We start from the raw sequence: 19,582 nt of genomic DNA on the forward strand, positions 1-19,582 counted from the left end.
TACATTCCTGGGTGGAAGATGAATTCAGGGGCCATGTAAAGAACAATCTAGGCCACAAAAGTTTGTCTGACCCTAACCAGCTCTGTCTGAGAAATGCTAGGGAGGAATTTAGTGTGTTCCAGACAAGAAGAGAGGGAGGGGAGTTACTGGAGAGCCTGAGGGACATGGGTGGAGTGAAAGGCAGAGGAGAGGCCCCCAATTAAAAATGGGTGAAGAGCATTCTAAAACAACCCAGGACACTGGGTGTTGCTTTGAAAGCTATCCGCTCTTCTGTAATATCACCCCTCTTGTCTCCTCTGCCCCATCTATAATGAAGTCATGAATGCTTCCTAAGAGGCAGGGAAGGTTGAAGGATGGAACTTCAGCAAAGGGCTGAGTTCCACTTCTGGATCAATGTGTTGTAGAACCAGCCAGAATTCTCGGATCAAGAACTGACCCCTGAGAAGGACCTGATAATAAAAGTCCCATCCCCATGCCAATTCACAGCCATCTGGGGAAAGTATGTGGCTGTCCACATGGCATAGGGTTGTTTTTATTTCATAACAGTTTTATTGAGATATAATTTACATACCCTATGACTTATGCATTTATAATTGTACAATTCAACAACTTTTAGTATGATACACTCACAGAGTTGTGCAGCCATCACCACAATTTTAGAACGTTTTCATTGTCTCAAAAAGAAGCCCTGCACTGCTAGCCATCACCCCTCAAACTCCTCTTATGTCCCTTCCCCGGCCCTAGGCTTTGCCTACCCTGAACATTTCACATACAATAGCATGTTACTCAGACGGGGTGAGGGCTGCCGAGGAACCCGGAGAGCTTTGCTGGGGTTCCGGCCGACCTCCGGAGAGGGGCCTGGGGCCCTCGGGGACGCTCAGGGGTGGCCGCTGCCTCCTTGCCCTGCCGCCAGCCAGCGCTGGCCCAACCTGCATCAACTCCTGCTTAAGTGACTCTAGGATCAAATGATATGTGGCCTTTTGTGACTGGCTTCGTTCACTTACCATATTTTCAAGGTTCATCCACATTGTAGCATGTATCAGTACTTCATTTCTTTTTATTGCCAAATAGTATTCCACAGCATGGATGTACCACTTTCTGTTTATCCATTGCTGTTTCCTGGACATGTAGTTGTTTCCACTTTTGGCTATCACAAATAATGCTATGAACACTCAAATACAAGTTTTTGTGTGGACATGTTTCCATTTCTCTTGCGTATACACCTAGTAGTGAAATGTCTGGGTATCAGATGGTGACTTCAAGTGTAACATTTTGAGGGACTGCCAGACTGCAAATCCACTTCCAAAGTGGCTACACCATTTCACGTTCCCACCAGTAGTGTACAAGGGTTCCAATTCCTCCACGTCCTCAACAACACTTATCTGTGTTTTTATTATAGCCATCCTAGTGGGTATAAAGTAATATCTCACTGTGATTTTGGTTTTCATTTCCCTTATGATCAACGTTGAGCTTTTTTTCATGTGTTTATTGGCCATTTATACATCTTCTTTGGAGAAGTGTATACAGGTTCTTTGCCCATTTTTAATTGAGAAGGGGCAAGAACAGAAATTGTTCAGTAACAACACTGATTCAAGCAACACTGATTGTTTGACTAATATATTGTAAAAAAAGGCAAACTGAAGAAAATGCTGACAACAAGAATATATAAATGATTACTATGTTAATAAGTTTTATGAATCAATAAGAAACACATTAAGACCCTCAAATAACAATGTGAATAAACAGATAACTCCCAGAAGAGAAAAACACTGATAAACAAGTGTGTAACCTTTGCTGGTAATCAGGGCAAATTAGAGCGCCATTGCTGCTACCAAATTAGCAAACGTTTATTTAAAATCATACTACCCGGTACTAGTGATGGTTGGAGCAGTGCCTTTTAATAATAGCCTCATCCCATTGTCCACGCCCCTTCTCTCCTTGCGAAGTAGGTACAATTATCCCCATTTTGCTGATGCAGAGACTGAGACAGAGGTCAAGTAACTTGTCACACCGCGGATGTGCAGCGCCTGCTTCGCTGCAGGTGGATGTGTAAATGAATATGAAACCCTGCTGGAGGGCAGTTTAGAAACATTAACATCTAAAAAAAAGTTCATTCCCTTCCACTTAGTAATTCTACTCCCAGGAATCCGTGCTAAGAAAACAACCAGAGAGGAGCCCGTTTGCTTTCTGCAGCACGTGTGAAATGACAGCGCATCTATTCTGATGTTGGGTAGGTTGCGTCACAATGTGCGTTTGGTTTGTGGAAGGTCGGTGGAAGTTATCACATGATACAATGCTTACTTAGTTAAAAGAGGTACAAATTGTCTCTGTGATATATAACATATAGACCATGATTTCTTGGCTGGTGGGATTGTGGTTTTTGCTTTCTTCATTGTCCTTTTCTGTTTTTTACAATCAGAACATTAATTTTATAATCAGAAACAAGAGCTAAGCTCTTTCAGTCTGCTGTGTGTGCGTTTGATGCTGAGTTTCCAGCAGACTGGGCCCGGGCAGTTGGGGTGGCAGGGTTGGCAGAGGCCAGGTCCCTCACAGGCGCCCGGGCTCGGTCCCTGGACTGGCTCAGGGCGGCCGGAGAGGTGTCAGCCCCGCCCCCCTCCCCGCCCCCTACACGAGTTCAAACTGGCGAGCCAGAGCCTGGGGACATCGCGGTGCCTCTCGGTAGGCGCAGCAACAGCACGTGCCTCTTTGAAGCCGCCTGAGAAGGTCTCCTCGCAGTTCACCTGGAGTAACTCTGCGTCCGAACGGCCCAGGTGAGCCGGGGAATAGGTGGCCCGGCTGCAGCGTGGGAACCCGCCCAGCGCCTCTCTGGAAGGGCGGGGCCCGGAGCGGCTGGGTCGGGGCTGCTGAGGAACCAGGAAAGCTTTGCTGGGGTTCCGGCTGACCTCCGGAGAGGCGTTTGGGGCCCTCGGGGACGCTCAGGGACGGCCGCTTCCTCCTTGCCCTGCCGCCAGCCAGCGCTGGCCCAACCTGCAGAAATGCTTCGTGCTAAAGTGACGGCCTCGCCCACGCGGGGCTGGGCCCTGCCACGGCGTCCTCCAATCACTCCTCCCTTCTCCCCCCACCCCCGCGCTGACTCTAGCCTTGTCGGTGAGTGGGACCAGAGAGAGATCGGGAGATGTTACGAGCTGTTCGCAGCTGCCTTGGGCAACCTGGAATGGCTGCGGTTCTGCCTGAATCCAGACCGTAGGGAAATCCCCACAGATTACAAGGTAAAGGCCCTGGCGTGCAGGGCCAAATGCCAAGGCCCTCCCCGTCCACCAAGAGCTCCTCGCCTCCTGCTCACCTGGCAAAGAGCATCCAGAAATGTCCTTTTCTGAGTAGATCGTCGTAATTCACCTCCCCATCATGGAAGGGTCATTCGGGGGCATGAAGGAAGAGTGAGCACACATAGGAGTGGGAAAGGGGTGTGAGGACTCCTGAGGGGGGTCAAAGGGAAGGGGAGCCCTAAGGAATGGCTGCCTAGGTTAGTTTTGGACCTGGGGCCCCCTTCCTGCTCAGCCTCCTCCTGCCCTCCTCTGGCCACCGCAGGGTTTCGCTGCCATCCACTTTGCAGCCCAAAGCGGCCGGCTTGAATGCCTGCAGGTCTTGGTAGAGGAGTTCAAGTTTCCTGTGGACCTGCCCACCAACAATGGCCAGACACCACTGCACCTCGCCATCCACAGGGGAAACAGGACCATGGCCCTCCCCTGCCTCCACTACCTGCTTAAGAAGGGGGCGGCGCTCGACACGTGAGTCCTGCCTGCTCCAGGAGAGTGGCTTGGAGGCTGGGCAGATAGGAACCCACTTCCAGGACAGGCCGAAGGGCTGTGGGGTGACAAGAATTGGGTCCCACATAAAACAGATAGCCCACATGGTGTCCTAATTAATAAACTGGGCTCTGGGAACGGGCAGACCTAGTTCATGTCCCAGCTTTGCCATCTGCTAGCACACGTGGAGACCTCAGGCGGGTCCCTCAGTTGTAAGCCTCGGTGCCCTTCAGTACATTTTGAATCCCTTGGGGGGCTTCAAAAAGCCCAATGCAGAGGTCGTAACTTAACCAGTCTAGGGTGTGGCCTGGGCTTTGGAAGTCGTAAAAGATCCACAGGTGTTTCTGATTTGCAGCAGAGGTTGGGAACCACTTAACTGCCTCAGTGTTTTCAACTGAAATTTGGGAGGATGACAATGCCTAACATGAGACCATTGTGATAATTGAGAAAGTGCGTGGGGAGGACATGGGTGGCCTATAGGAGGCTGCATTCACCCAAAATGTTTGTCTAGCATGTACTACGTGCTAAGCATTATGCCGGAGGTGAGGGATACAGCAGTGAACACACAGAAACGGTCCCTGCCCTCATGAAGCTGATGTCCTAGCTCAGAAGCAGATAGTCAATTAGCTCAGTAAATGAACAAAATGACAGTGTGGTAAATGGTTATGACTGGAATAAACAGGGTGGTAGGATGGGGAGTACGGGGGAAGGGAGACAATCTATTTTGGAGTGGGCAGTTGCCTCTAAGGTGGTGACATTTAAAATACAACTTGAAGAGGGTTAGCCAGCCATGCAAAGAGCCAGAAGAAAGTGTCCCAGGCAGAGGAAAGAACATCGTGTGCAAAGGCCATGCGTTGGGAAAGACTGGGGCAAGGTCAGAGGATGAGGTAGGGCCCAGGGCTTATGGGCCATGACCAGGCTTGGGGAAGGGGCAGGAGGGCTGATTTAAGAGGATGAGGTTAGTCGTCTCTGAGCTCCCGCCAACCAACCCTCCTTCCAGCAGTTCTTAACTGGCCCACACCCCCATAACCAGACTTCGACTGCTCATTTAGTCCTAACTCCCCTTCTGCGGTTGAGGAAACTGAGGGACAGAGAAGGAACATGCCAGGGTCGCCCTGGGGGCTGGTGGCAGAGCAGGCCTGGAAGCTGGTTTGCCCACCTGTCTGATCGGTGGCTGCCTTTTGTCTTTCCTTACTGCCCTCGTCCCCTGGAGGACCTCCGCAGTCAGAGGTCCGACGGCTCCACAGCCCTGCACCTGGCAGCCCGGGAGGGCCTGCTGAGCTGTGTGAAGGTCCTGGTGAAGAACGGTGCCAATGTCCACGCCCGAGATGCCAAGGGGTGCAAACCCATCGACTATTGCAGAATACGGAACCACCGTGTCTGTGCTCGGTGAGGGTGTGAGAACCACCTCCAGCCTGCCACCCCTTCCCTCTCCCCGCCCTGCCACTAGGGCCCTCCCCAAAGCGGAACCCTTAAGAGGAGGGTCTGGGAAGCCAGTGCCTAGCCACAGAGTTGGCCCCTGCCCAGGATGTCGTTCCCAAGGGTTTTCCACAGGTCTCACCTCTTTGGGTTTAGCACTGCCCTCCTGCCCCTGGCTCCCCATCAGGAGGGTAGCGATCAGACATCAGACACTTTCCTCTCTCACCTCACCAGAAACAGTTAGCCAGAGGGGCCTTGGGAAGTTGGGGGCGGGTCACCTTTCTCACCTCATCTCTGGCAGCCCCTCCCGCCCCCACCCAGGCGCTCAGCAGCAGCCAGTCTTCCCAGGTTGAAGCCCAGTCACTGGGGGATGACACATGCTCACCCTGGCACCAGGTTCTTGAAGGATGCCATGTGGAAACGGGACAAGAAGGACTTCGCCTGTGAGATGGGAAAACTGAAGAAGCTCAAAGGCCAGCTGGCCCTCATGGAACAAGACTACCTGACTGAGCAGCAAGTAAGGGGTAGGGCTGCCGGGGCACCGGGCATCAGCTGCGTCTCCAGGCATGTGAGCAGACTCACGTGTGTGGTCAGAGAGTGGACAGTAGTTCCATCCAGAAAGAGCCGCCCTCTTCCTCTCCTCTAACAAAATTCTACCCTTAGAAGCCACTCTTTGGGTCAAAAGTCTTTTCTTAGGACACAAATGCAGCTTACTTTAGCGAGTATTTATGAAGCCCCTCCTAGTGCGGTCCCTCCTTCTAGTGAGGAGAATCTAATGAGACCCAGGTCCTGCCTTATTGGGAAGTACACTGGTTGAAAAGACCCAACCTTCCAACAGACACTGAGCACACACACTCTGCTAGGCACCTGCTAGACCCTGAGGCTCCAAAGACCAATGAGAGGTGGTCTTCTCACTCAAGGAGCTTAGAGTTTAGTAGGGGAGATAGATCATATTCCCAGAGAAAAGGTGGCCCAGGGGCAGACAGACGGATAATGCTTAAAAGGAGTCCATTTTTTTTAAAGATGTATTTATTTTTAGACAGAGGAAGGGAGGAAAAAGGGAGTGAAACATCACTGTGTGGTTGCCTCTTGCATGCCCCCTACTGAGGACCTGGCCCGCAACCCAGGCATGTGCCTTGACTGGGAATCCAACTGGCGACCCTTTGGTTCTCAGGCCGCTGCTCAATCCACTGCGCCACACCAGCCAGGGCAGGAATTTTTTTTTTTTTTAATTAAAAGATTTTATTTATTTTTAGAGAGAGGGGAAGGGAAGGAGAAAGAGAAGGAGAGAAACATCAATGTGTGGTTGCCTCTCATGCACCCAACTTGGGACCTGACCTGCAACCCAGGCACGTGCCCTGACTGGGAACTGAACTGTTGACCCTTTGGTTCTCAGGCTGGCACTCAATCCACTGAGCCACACCACGGTGCTTAAGAGGAATCTTTAAAGATGGGCAGGAGTTGGCCATATAAAGTAGGGAAGGGCTGACCAGCCAGCAGGAACAGACAGCCCAGTGGCGAGGCACAGAGGAACATGGACGCATGGTGCAGGCCGAGAAGTACACATTCAGTACGGCCAGGGTGTCCGATGTGAGTTGGAGTTTGACATGCTAGAGATCTGGCAGGGGCCCGGATCAATGATAACTTTGGCTGGGCAAGAAGGGAGTTACTAAAGGATTTTAAGCAGGTGTAATTACATAGGATGCAAGAACCAGAAAATCCAGAAAGAAGACGCTGGGAATCCTAAGGGGATCCAGAAGTGGGCAGGGCTTTGGGGCTGGCAAATCTAGGACTCCAGCTCTGTTCCAGCTGCACTTTTCTCCAGTTTTCTCAGCCCTGAGCTTGTCTGCTGTCAGTGCCACCCAGTCCTCAGGTACATACAGGGCAGGGCAAAAGTAGGCTTGCAGTTGTTTGTATGGAAAATACAATTCAATAATAATACAAGAATAAACTGCTTTGCGCACGTACAACTGTAAACCTACTTTTGCGCCACCCTGTATTTGTCCAGAGAAGGTAAAACCCATCTGTCCCTGTGGCTCTAAACTTTCCCAGAAGCCCCTTGCAGATCTCCCCTCATCTCTAATTGGCCTCAGGTCCTATGTCCAGTCTTGTTCCAATTCCTAGAGCTGAAGGAAAGCCATGTACTGATTAACCTAGGTCTGCGGCAAGGCTGATGGAATTATTATGAGAGGCTTAGCCTAATCAGAACCTACCACCAGAGCTGGGTCAATCTCCAAACCACCTGATGGCTTAGCAACAGCCTGGGAAGTGAGACAGAGACACAGGGTAAGGAGGGGGACAGTTCTGTGACATGTTGAAGGATAACTGTAGTAGAGGCAAGAGCAGACAGCTAGACCAAGTTCTCACCACCCAGCCTGGAGAGCTAGCCGCTGTCTCTCCCTGCATGACTGCTCAAGGCCAACCCCTTCCAAGAAGCCTGCCCAGATTAGCTCCACCCAGCTCCAGGCCTCCCAAAACTTTCTCCTTTCTTCTCCCAGGGTCACGGATGCAGCATACGCTTCTTGGTTGCCTCTCCCTCCCATCAAACCAGAGACCCTCTTGAGGCAGGATATGTCTCCACGATCAAAACGGGTCCCCCCCTAAAGACTCAAGTTTCTCTGTAGGGCAGAGACTATGTCTCCCTCCTCAAGTTGAAGACTTCACCTAGAGTGGAGGCTGGGTATCCATAAAATTGGAGGTTCCCTCTGGGAGAGGCTCTGTCTGCCCCATCAGCCCAGGCTGGCCCCTGTCCAGCAATAGTTGTCTCCCCATCAGAATGAGCGTTCTCTTAAGGCAGTGGATTCTCCCATCAGATTCAGGGCTCTCCTGGGGTGGGATGGTACCTGGCCAATCACGCCTGAGATTTATGAGGGCTACAGTCACAGGGTCTCCTTGCACAGAAGCCCAGGGGGAGCAGCCCTTCTCACCTGCATTGTGCCCTCTGATGTTGCAGAAAGAACACCAAACTCTGAGAGAAGCTGATTTCAAGAAGTGGCTCCAACGCAAACTACTGCCCCAAGGCAAATTTCTGATCCACAACACTGAGCAAGAGCCGCAAGCTCCACCCTGGACCATCCCCCTCTCTAAGACCCCCAAACCTCACAAGAGTTTCCACCCCTCTCCAGAGGTGTGCCTGCAACAGATACCACAGCCCAAGCTGAAGCCCTTGGTGACACCCACACCCATCTACAAGCAGCCCACAGTCAGACGGCCCAAGCTGTGGAATCTTAGCAACAACCCTGTCAGGTCCCCCAGAACCCAGATCGGCTACCCGCAGGGCATCTGCCTGGGTGTGCACCCAGACCCCAGCCCCGAGCATGACTTCGGCAGATTCCTCGAGGTCAGGTCTGATGGGCATGGTGGTGCGCAGTTGCACACGGTGGCTGGCAAGCAGGTGGCACCTGTGCCTCGGCTGCCTTTAGAGGTGATAGTCCGCGAGCTGTACCCTCAGGTGCGGCCGTGCAGGATGAAGGTGCCCCAGGGCTTCCATTCTGTCAGCATGAGGGATGTGGCCCGGAAGCGCTACTTGGGTGACAACACCTTCTGGACCGACACTCTGGCCATGAACCTGCGTGAGACATTTGACGAAGACTTCCTGGCAGCAGTGCGAGCTCATCAAGGACTCCCCATTCTGCCCTCCCCCGAACCTCCCTCATAAACTTATTTTGGCAGCCTCTCCGCCTGAGGCAGGCCAGTGAAGGCTGAGGTGTGGCCATTCATGTTGCGGGCAGGGAACAAGGGGAGGAGCGCCCACAGTTTTCCCATTCCCAAGATCAAAGCCCCTGCCCCCCAATGAGAGCCCAGATCCTAGGTCTCCCTTCTCTCCTCAAAGAAATCCCTTGGACACCCTCCAAGAGGTTCAAATTAGGACAGGAGCCCAAAGCTCAGAGTGGGGGGATAGTCTCTATCCCAGGTCCTAGCATTGTGAAAGTAACATTTGGTGTCCCCTTTGTTCCCCCTCACCCCAAACGACCCAACAGGGACAGGTTTTCAGGATGAGGAACCACTGGGAAATCCTGCCCCTTGTTCAGAGTAAGCCCTACTGCAGGCTCTAAGCCTCATGCTTCATTCTCCAGGTCCACAACAGGAAGGGGTGGGGGGACACAGCTAATGCATCGCCCTGCCGCGGGCTTCCCTGCCACTGTGGGATGCCACTGTGCTTTCTGCAGGTCAGGGAGGCACAGGTGGCACATCTGGGGGTTGGCAGGGAAGACCTATGGCTTCAACTGGAGGCTATGAAAGCACTTAACTTCCTCCAGGAAGCTAGCCTGCATCCCCTGCTATCTACTGTACAAATCACTACACATCACTCATTAAACAAACATTTATTGAATGCTTTCTATGTGCCAGGCACCAAGCCAAGCACGGTTGATACAAAAATTGAAGGGCAGTCCCTGCCCTCAAGGAGCTTACAGTCTAGTGAGGAGACAGACCTGTCCACGGGCAAGGAAGCCCAGAGTGATCTGTGTGGTATGCTGGAGTGGGGCGGGGGCACACTCAAAGCTCCTTGGATGAAGGGAAATCTTGGGTTGAGAACTAACGTATAAGATGCCCAGGTGAACAGAAGAAAGAGGAATCAAAGTGGCATCTCTGGATATAGGAGGCTGGGACCCAGAGTGCAAGGTGGCAAGTGATGAGGCCAGACAGGCGAGCAGGAAGCAGGACAGCACGAGTCTCAAAACCATGCTAAGGGGTCTGGATTTTGTCCTGAAGGTAGTGGGGAGCACGGAAGGTTGTAGGCCAGAAAGTGACTTGATCAACTATGCATTTTAGAAAGACAACTCTGGCTGTGGGACAGAGCAGCAGGAGGAGGCTGTCACAATAACCCCATGAAAGCTGATGACAGTGGGAGTGGCTCTATTCTAACCAAGAGATGTTAAGAAGGCAAACCTGACCGTTTGTAGAGACTGGATGTGGGGCGGGGGCGGGGGCAGGGTGCCAAAAAGAGAAAGCAGGGATAGAAAGCCTATTTCTGGTCTGGCTCCTCTGAGAGGTCTGAGGGCCACAGCAGGTACCCAAAAGAGGCAGGTAGGCAGAGGACAGCAACAAGTGCCACCGGGGCCATGACAGTTATTTGTGCACCCCAAGGCGGCAGGCAGAACTGTGGTTCAGAAGCCCAGGAGGGATGTTGGGGCTGGAGGTCAACTGTCACTTCCTTGGCAAAGAGTTGAAGCCATCAGCATGGATGGGCTCCTCTTGAGAGCCCACGACAGGACCCTGAGAAACCCCACTGTGCATGGGGCGAGGGGAGAAGCCTGCATAAGACACCAGAAGGAGAAGCCACAGAGGTAGGAAGAGAACGAGCCGCAGAAGCGCGACTCCAGAAGCCGGGGGTGGTCAGCCCTGTCAGATGCTGCAGAGCCCCAGTAAGATATAAAAAGGGTTCACTGTATTTAGCACAAAAAGGCCACTAGCAACCCCCAGAAGAGCACAGGCAGTGGAGTGGATGCAGGAGGCAAAGCCACGTCATCGGGTGAGGAACAAACAAGCGGACAGCAAGGGAGAGCAGGGTCAGCTGCTAGCCCAAGAGTGAGGATGATGTTGGCGCCCAGTGTCCTCTATGTCGCCCCCCTTGTCTGCATAGGATAAAAGGGCCTGGCAATCTCACTCCCGCTGAGAGATGACCAAAATGTGCTGCTCCTCCCAGGAAAAGAGGAAGGCTGGTATTGTTATGAGACAGGAAATGCTAAAGCCAAGGAAATGAAGGACTACAATGAGACCTGAGACAGGATGTGGACGAAGGATTTTCAAGCACAGGGGTCTTCCCAGAGGCTTAAAGGTACTACATGTGTGCGGTCCATCTCTGCACCTGCTCCCCTCACCTTGAGGTATAAGACATGGCCAGTAATGGCGCTCATGGGGACTTCATTCCGATATGTACTGCTGAGTATTTGCAAGGCACTGCAGTTGGAGTGCAAGGTTAACAAATGCTGGTCTGTGCCTGGGACCTGACCTGCATTCTTAGAAGCCTGAGGTCACCTCCCCAGGAGGTGAGCACAGAGAAAAGGCCAGCCCTGTGTGCTCTTAAGGGTGACAAATGGCTTCTCCCAACAGCCCCATTTCTTAAAAATAGGCTATATAGTCCAGGTTGCCTGGAAGCCAAGTTTTACTTTTTTTCTCCTTGATCCTGACATAGAATTCTGTCAGAAACCACCCCTTTTCTCCAGGGGAAGACTTTTAAATAGGGTATTGTAGATGTTGCTCTGAAAATCCCAGTCCCAAACTGTCCCCTTTCTGTCCCCACCTTGACAGTCATGGAGCCTTGGGGAAAGAAGAGAAGAAAAGAGAGGGGCACAAGAAAGGCTGCCTACACCTGCCACTCCCCATGCCCTGATCAGGCTCAGCTCCTCTTCCGCCCCCTTCCGGCTGAGGGCCGTAAGAACAGACCCCCTTCGGAAAGGCAAGACCTAACCCCAGAAAAGGCCCAGAGAAGCCCATCCAGTCCAGGGCAGAAGGGCAGCAGGAAGAAAGGAAGATGAATTATCAGGGTATTAAGGCAACAGTGCCACCTAGAATCTTTATTCAAACAAGAATCAGACTTGGACAGAAATCACAGTTCAACAGCAAAAATGATTTCTCTTGGAGCCAAGCCATGGCCACCTGCCCAAAGAACTTATCACTGTCTGCTCTCCAGCTTCTTGGCCCCTGGCCTGCCTGCCCCAACTGAGCCAGAACCTCCTGACCCAGCATGGAAGTGGGTGGGGAGGGCCACGGGGAGCTCAGCTTCTACACAGCCAGGTCGACCACCCTCCATGGTGCCCTCTGAGGCCACAGCCTCTAGCAGCGTCAGATCTGAGCCAAGCTGAGCATCCCAAGGAAGGTGGGGACGGGGACTTCAGGGAGAGCTGAAGGAAGTCAGGCCAGGGCTGGGGGAAGGTACCTTCCAGGGTCACAGCCCCTACCTAGTACAGACGCCCAGGGGCCTGACTCTCCTGATCCTGCCCCCACATCCCCTCCCCAAGGGGGTCAGTATATCTTCTGACGACTGGGTAGAATGGCCTCTTTGATGAAGGAGAAGACAACCAGGATCCCTAAGCGTTTGCCCCGCTTGCCTTTGGTGAAGTAATTGGAGACCACGTCATCTGTGGAGACAGAGGCAGGGAAATGAGTGTGTGTGTGTGTATGTGTGTGTCCCCGAAAGTGAGCACGGCTCTCCCCACCTGAAGCCCAAGGGCCTACATCACCGGGCTGGGCTACAGCTCACCCAGCCAACTCAGGCTTTCCTGGCACCCCCCACCGTGACCCCCCATAAGCCCCTTCTCACCTCCTGGCTGCATGGTAGAGGGCAGGACGTTCTCCCCAGCCGACAGTGACACAAAGAACGCAAACGGGATTATCCATAGACAGAAAGTGAAATAGGCCAGGACCTGGCAACAAGAGACACTGAGAAGAGGGTGCCCCTGGAGGTGCCAAGAGTAAGCTAGGCATGGTCACCTTGTATCTTAGAGAGGTGGTCAAGAGTGCACAGAAGACCCGGCACCTGATCTCTGAAGGCGGCCAGGGCCTGGGAAGCAGAGACCGGACACCCTCAGACATGGAGACAGTATAGTGGGGAAAGGTGGAGGCCGCAGATGACTGGGGCCACAGTCCCGAAATCTTGGTCGCTAGGACAAGCAACTCGTCTGAACAGAAGGAGACAGATGGAGGGCAAAACCATGCCTGACCCACATTCCCCAAAGAAGGAACCTTCTTCTTTCCTAGGGGTCCAGACTGGAGTGGCAGGGTATGGTGAAATCCTGAGAGGAGGCAGCTTGGCAGGCTGCTGGGAAGAGCCGGGCTCAGGGCTGCAGCCTGCCCCAGCCCTGCAAAGCCTGCATCAGACAAGGCCCCTCCAAGGACCCTTCCTGATCGCAGGGTGTTAGGCTGGGTCCTAGGAGACACAAAGGGCTCACTAGGGGGCAGCAGCGTCCTCCCCACCTCAAGCCCCAGCGTGGAGAGCCTCCCCTCCTCAGCCACGCTGCTCTCTAAAAGCATCTATACTGTTTTAAATTAAAAAATGTGTTATCCCTATATGGGCTTAGTTTCAAATCATAGCTAGGTTCACAAAACAAATCCTGCAAGTCCCCTTTGTCCCTTCTGTCCCTGTTGATAGTTTGATGTACTAAACACCTCTTACCTCTGAGAAGGGATAATATTCCTCTGCAAAAAACTGAAATGCTAGGTAATGATTCACCACCACTAGTCCTGTTGAAGGAAAGAAGAGTTTCAGTGAGTTTACGGAGAATAACATAAAGCTGGACTTTTAACTTTCAAAAGGCCCCTGGGAGTAGGGAGCCCTGAGTTTTCGTCCTAACTTGATACCCGACTCAGAGTATGGCTTTGAGCCAAGCTCACCACTCTCCAGGACTGTTTCCTACATGTTAAAACGGGAGAGTTAGCCCCAACCTGCCGGCTGCAGAGGGCATTTATGAGTGAAATTAGAAGGCAGGTCAGAAAGCTCTTGGAATGTTATAAAAAAGAGACTTCGGTGTTATGTTCTCCAAAGCACCATCACTACCGGGGTTTTGAGTGGAAGTACACCCTGAGGAGAGCTCTCCCACGGGGAGTGGGCGGAGAAGTCACGGGTGTGCAGGTCACATAAGCCCAAGAGGTTCCCCTCCAACTGGGCAGCAGAGAGAAGGATGACTCAGCTGAAGAGCACTCCTGAAGAATAAAAGGGCACCGTTTGCTAGACACTTTGGGGGCACAGCCTTAGGGTTCCTTAAAATTTGGGGGGAGAGGGTCTTGCCCTGCCCCAGTGTAAGACCCACTGGTCTGAACTGGTATGTTCTGGACCTCACACATTTCCTTAGTGTGCAATCGAATTTATGGGAGAGAGCAAGCGAGCAGATTCTGGGGCTGCTCAGAGATGGGCACCCTGCCTGATCCCATAGGGAGATGAAGGGCAGGCACCAGAACAAAGCATCCCTCAAAATGAACACCCATCACACACACCTCACAACCAACTGCCACATCTCTTTCTCCTCTCTTGTCTCTCCCTTCTAAAGCAGAGAGCACAGCTCTACCATGCCCGAGCACACTCTGGCACTAGAGGATAGGATGGTGCCTCATGCCGACAAAATCTTTCAGAAAAACTCTCTCAGGCATCTAAAGGGCAGGTGAGGGAAGCCTGCTGCTGGGGGGATTGGGGTGCAGTGCTCTCTTCCCTAAAAAGATGCATAAGGAGCCTGGTATCCAGGGAAGGGCTCCTCACACCAAACCTGGGTGAACAAATCCTTTGGCAAAACCACACTGAGGCTCGCAAAGAGGAGCCCGGGTCTAGCTTTAACTCTGCACCATCCTTGTGGATAACATTGTTCCCAGGTTTTCCCATAGAAATAGAAAAGTAGCTCTGAACACCCCCAATCCTATCCTGAACAAAGGCTAGGATGACTAGTAATGATTAATGGAAGAAAAGGCAATCCTTGTAACCAAATATTTTCCAGACTTTTCTGCAATTATCTATAAATATCTCTGAGTACACACAATGTGCCAACGGAGTCTCCTAAACATCTTTGAAGAGATGGACAGGCCGAGACCGAGACAGGGGAAATGACTACCTGGGGTCAGACAATGGTGGCAGGGCAAAGGCAGGGAGGCCAGGGTCCTCCAAACATTCGTAAACCCCAAGGCAGCTGTCTGCAGGGAGCCCACAGTCCCATGAGACTCTAGTGATAATCATGACTTTGGGCTAGAGGACTTGATGGGGACCTGCCTGGCTGCCGGTCGGAGAAGGGCTTTGGGCTTTTTCTGGACAAGATGTTTCTTACCAGCTCTAACTACTCAGCCTGCCCACCTCTTCTCTCTCCCCAAACCTTCGAACTTACCTCTCTGTGAAAGCTCTCCCTGTCTGAGTATCCCGCCCCCAACCGCCACTCCCACCAAATTCTAGTCACTTGAGGCACAGTGGGCTCTAGTCTCCTCATATGTGAGAACCCCATCTTCCCAATCAGCCTGGCCTCCTGGAGGACCTCAGCGGTTTACCTCTTTTCTCTATAACCCTTCAGTGCCATGGGCTGAGCTGGGCACACCCAACCACCTCAGCTGCCTCCTCAACTCTGCCCCCTCTCACCGCACGACAGGATGAAGTTAGGCGAGGTCAGCATGATGAAGGGGAAGGTCTGGAGGAGGCCAAAGTAGACGAGGTTGGTGAAGAGGCCCACGCCAATCATGCAGGTAGGGAAGCGCTCAAAAACGTAGAGGCCAATCAGCACAGCTGTGGAGAACTGAAACAACCAGAGGCACACAGTGCAGGGAACCTCTTCCAAGCAGTCTTCCTGGACTCATTTACCCCCAACCTACTTAGGGCAACACTAGGTTCACGCTTCAATCTTATGCATTTCAGTCACAGATCTAATCTCCCCAACTAGATCTCTCAGCTCCCAAAGTGTAGCATCCTTAAATGCCGTTCTCAAAATGTTTGACAGCAACCCACAGTAATAAAAAATTTACACTGTGACCCCAACACACACACATACATATATATGATCTAGTTCAAATTTCAATTCTTGTCTTTTCTATTCCATTTTTTTATGTTGATCATGAGCTAATGAGCTGATAACAACCCAATAATGAATCATACCTGAAACCTGAAAATGCTGTTCTGAAAGACTTACAGTTGTCAGTGCTTAACAGACAACAATTGTTTAAATGAAGGTCAAATTCCTGTACCAAGACTCATTAACTGAACCTCTGCACCCAAAGCTGAGAGCCACCACTGGTCTCTACCACTAACTCCCTACCTCAGGCAAAGCCCAGAATGGAAGTGCCTGCTGACACCCGGGTGACCTGAGAGGCACTGGGCTCCTGTGCAAATGCGCTCCCACCCCGACCCCCAGCCTTTCCTGCAGCCGGCAGCAATCTATCCACCAGCAGGCACTCCTGTGGGTTTGACATCATGGCAAGGATTGTGTCTTCAGAAAGAGAAGCCTTCCATGAGACTGGGGGGGGGGGGGAGGGGCGGGGCCGGGCCTGGGCCAGGGAAGGTGTCACCTTCTTAGGACGAATCACTTGATCCAATGAGAAAGAGGGTAATGGATAAGTACTCAGAACTGTCCTTAAGGTTCCTCTCACTTCTAAATGCTGCAAGCAGAGCAAGGGGCTAGAGACAGTGGAAGACAGCCAAGCAAAGGCAAGCCATGGTCCTGTCAACAGAGAATGTGCCTTCAGCTGTCACCTTATGGAACTGAGAATGGGGTCTGCAGTGAAGCACTGCCACTTAGGGAAGGAGGCAAAGACCAGGGCCCAGGAGAGCAGACCTAGAGAACAAGGTACAGGGTAGGGAGGTAGGGGTGGTACCCTCTGGAAACAGCAGGGACAGAGGTCTCATCATCCATGCCACACTCTCCCCACTTCTTTCTTTTGAGGTGGGACAAAAAAGGGTAAACCCTGTGGGAAGCAGCCACTTACCCAGATCATGTATTTTATGATCCTGCTGGTGGCCACTGTGTATTCTTCTATCAGTTCTGCCAGATAATAGAGTCCCGCCGCTGGGGGCACAATAAGAGCAAGCAGAGAATATTAACCGGGGTCACTCCCACAATCATGATCACCCCTTTCTCTGCAACTGGGTCCCCATCACCCCTCATGGACTCCTGAAGATAAGGAACAAACCAAACAACCCATGTGTCTGAAAGCAAAACTTTATCAGAGCAACTAAGCAGAGATTTCATAAAAGTGAAAACCTGCATCTGGCACCTCAGCACTCTGATTATCTCTGTCACCCCGCCCCTCCCCCACCCCCGTAAATGGCAATTTCATTCACTCACTGAATAAATATCTGCTGGGCACTTAAAATGGGCCAGGTGCTGGGCTGAGTGCTGAGAATACACTAAAGACAGACAATGCCCCTTCTCTTACCCAGGTGGGGGTGGGGGGGATGAGGTAAGGGAGAGCGGAGGAAGTGGAATCAGATGATTCCAGCGTGATAAGTGTTATTTTAGGGAAAGTAGGGGCACTGCTGGACCACCAAACTCCACAGTAGGGTTTGCCGGAGAAGGTGAGATCTTAGCTGAGATCCACAGTAGGAACTAGCCGGGAAGGGGAAGAACGTCCAAGTCAGAGTAAGAAGTTGGAAGGGCCGCAGGCCAAAGGGCGGCGATAGTTGTCGGGTAAAAGTTCGGCGCTGCCAGTCCCCGAGGGTGGGCGCGGCAGTCCTAGGCGGCGCGCCGGCGCAGGGAACTTGAGAGCCACTCTCCGGCACTGCTGGGAAGTACTTTGTGACACCTGGAAGGACCCGCAGTCAGGCTGAGCTGCTGGGCTCAGCAGGAGGGGGGATGCGAAGGCCGGGAGTACCGGACACGGGTCTCCGGGTCGCTCCGGCGCCCGCATAGTGTGACCCCCAGCGAGCAAAGATGCCGCAGTGGAAGCCCGCGAGGGCCCAGGTCGCGCACTCTCACCGACGGTCAGCGTGATGAAGGACACCTGGACGAAGAGCGACAGCCAGCTCAGCAGGTACATGAACCACATGGCGCCCCCGCCCCGCCCAGCCGCCGACCGCCGGGCCGGGCCTGCGCGCTCGGGCTCCGGCGACACGGAGCCGCCGCCACCGCTGCCGCGTCCCCGCCCCGCCGACGGCCGGACCGCCGTGCGCCGCCGCTGAGAGGAGCCGGGCCCGAGCGCCGCCCCGGTCGGGTCTAGACTGGCGCCGCCTGCCGGCTGGGAGGGAAAACCGCTGCTGTCCTGTGAGGCGCGCGCTCGCGGATCGTCAGGCTTCCCCGGGGCTGCACCAAGGGAATGGTCGGCGAGGCATCCCGGGGGAGGCAAAGCGGACCAGAGCGGCGAAGATGCGGCGCCAGTACAGGGACCCTTCGCTGTGCACTCCTCCGCCAACCTGGAGAGATGTGTAGGGCAGAGGAGGGCCTCCGGACCTCCCCGCAGCAACATTGGGCCAGAAGCCTCCAAGCAGGTTTTCTATTGGGCTTTCTCTTGCCCTGCAGATAACAGGGACAGAACTGTTGAGTGTCTAACATGTACCAGGCACTGTGCTAAAGGCTACGCGGTATGCTCTTGATGGATATTGATTCGATGATGCAGACCATTGCACGGATGGGGAAGCTGGGGCCAAGAAAGGTTACCGTAGCTCAAGTTATACATCTGGAAAGGGGCACAGACAGGAGTTGGGGCGCCTTTGATCAGCCATCCTCAAGCCTAAATCTCCCTCTGGTTGAGTTCCTTTGGGGTACAATCTGCACCTTCGTATCGCCTACGACTCGCCTAGTGCAGGGCACACAAGCGCCCACTAGGCGCCGAATACATTTACTACACCTGTGGGACAAGAAGGCGCAAGGAGCCCAGAACCCTTGATCAAGAGTCCCCCATCTAGTGGCCGAGACAGGCATGCAAAAATAGAGTATGTATAACGGAGTCTGGTATGCTTCTCATCTCAGAATAATATTTTTCTTTTTTTTCAGAATAATATTTTTTATTCACAACAATAAATATATATTCCTCAAAGAATTAAACAGTATTACCATATGATCCAGCAATTCCCCTCCTGGGTATATACCAACAAGTATTGTAAGCAGGGAAGCAGGGACTCAAAGAGATATTTGCACACCAATGCTCATAATAGCATTACTCACAGGAGTCAAAAGGTGGAACTTCAAATGTCTATTAACAAATAAAGAGATAAGCAAAACGTGGTGAGTACATTTAGTGGAATATTATTCAGCCTTAAAAAGACATGAAATTCTGACACCTGTTACAACATGGATGAACCTTGAAGACATTATGCTAAGTGAAATAAGCCAGACACAAAAATATTGTACGATTCCACTCATTTGAGGTATCTAGAGTGATCAAATAAAGACAGAAAGTAAAATGGTGGTTAGGGTTAGGGGAGAGAGCTATGAGAAGTTAGTGTTTAATAGGTCCAGAGTTTCACCTTGGGGAGATGAAAGGTTCTGTGGATAGATGGTAGTTACAGTTGCGCAACAGCGTGAATATACTTGATGCCACTAAACTGTACACTTAACATGTTAAATGGTAATTTTATGTATGATTAAGAAATACATAAGACAAAGCAATTACATTGATATACAGATGTCAAAATGTTTTTTAGAAAACTAAACGTGTAATATAATAATTTATGTTCTTCTCTATTAATGCATAACATAAACCATATCTAATGGAAAATCTAATAATTATCTACCTCTGACAGAATAAGAAATATATATAGTTGGTCTCTGCCCATAGTTCCTCACACAGAGCTTCTAAAACCCTTGTAATTCCCTCAGTGATGGAGGTGAGAGGAGTGTCTTATGCAGCACTCCTAAAGCCCTTGGAATTTCCTGGATGATAGGAGCATGTATTGTTCTAATGAAGTGACTCTTAGTGGGCTCCTGGATAGCTTCAGGATGGGATCTGGTCACCAGAATGACCAAGCCTTGATTAGAAACTTAAAACTTTCAATCCCA

The 19,582-nt window shown here is 52.0% G+C and overlaps 2 protein-coding genes across 2 annotated transcripts; one reads left to right on the forward strand and one right to left on the reverse strand.

The window, feature by feature from the left end:
- The first annotated feature begins 2,481 nt into the window (after positions 1–2,481).
- On the forward strand, positions 2,482–8,844 carry ANKRD53 (ankyrin repeat domain 53). The gene is given in 10 exon segments (XM_054586939.1): positions 2,482–2,506; positions 2,509–2,553; positions 2,556–2,611; positions 2,613–2,686; positions 2,688–2,771; positions 3,101–3,230; positions 3,550–3,749; positions 4,992–5,156; positions 5,583–5,703; positions 8,140–8,844. Coding segments are annotated over 10 exon segments (1,605 nt in total).
- A 663-nt stretch (positions 8,845–9,507) lies between these two features.
- On the reverse strand, positions 9,508–17,742 carry TEX261 (testis expressed 261). The gene is made up of 6 exons (XM_054586817.1): positions 17,564–17,742; positions 16,575–16,654; positions 15,238–15,391; positions 13,303–13,370; positions 12,451–12,553; positions 9,508–12,268 (listed from the first exon to the last, which is right to left on the reverse strand). Exons 1-6 carry the CDS (start codon positions 17,631–17,633, stop codon positions 12,153–12,155), a joined length of 591 nt encoding a protein of 196 aa, XP_054442792.1. The 5' UTR covers positions 17,634–17,742; the 3' UTR covers positions 9,508–12,152.
- Between the last annotated feature and the right edge of the window lie 1,840 nt (positions 17,743–19,582).

The sequence above is a fragment of the Pteronotus mesoamericanus genome, unplaced genomic scaffold (assembly GCF_021234165.1).
Source record: "Pteronotus mesoamericanus isolate MK-2021 breed Mesoamerican mustached bat unplaced genomic scaffold, CSHL_Meso_final contig_98, whole genome shotgun sequence".
In the NCBI taxonomy this organism is placed as follows: domain Eukaryota; kingdom Metazoa; phylum Chordata; class Mammalia; order Chiroptera; family Mormoopidae; genus Pteronotus; species Pteronotus mesoamericanus.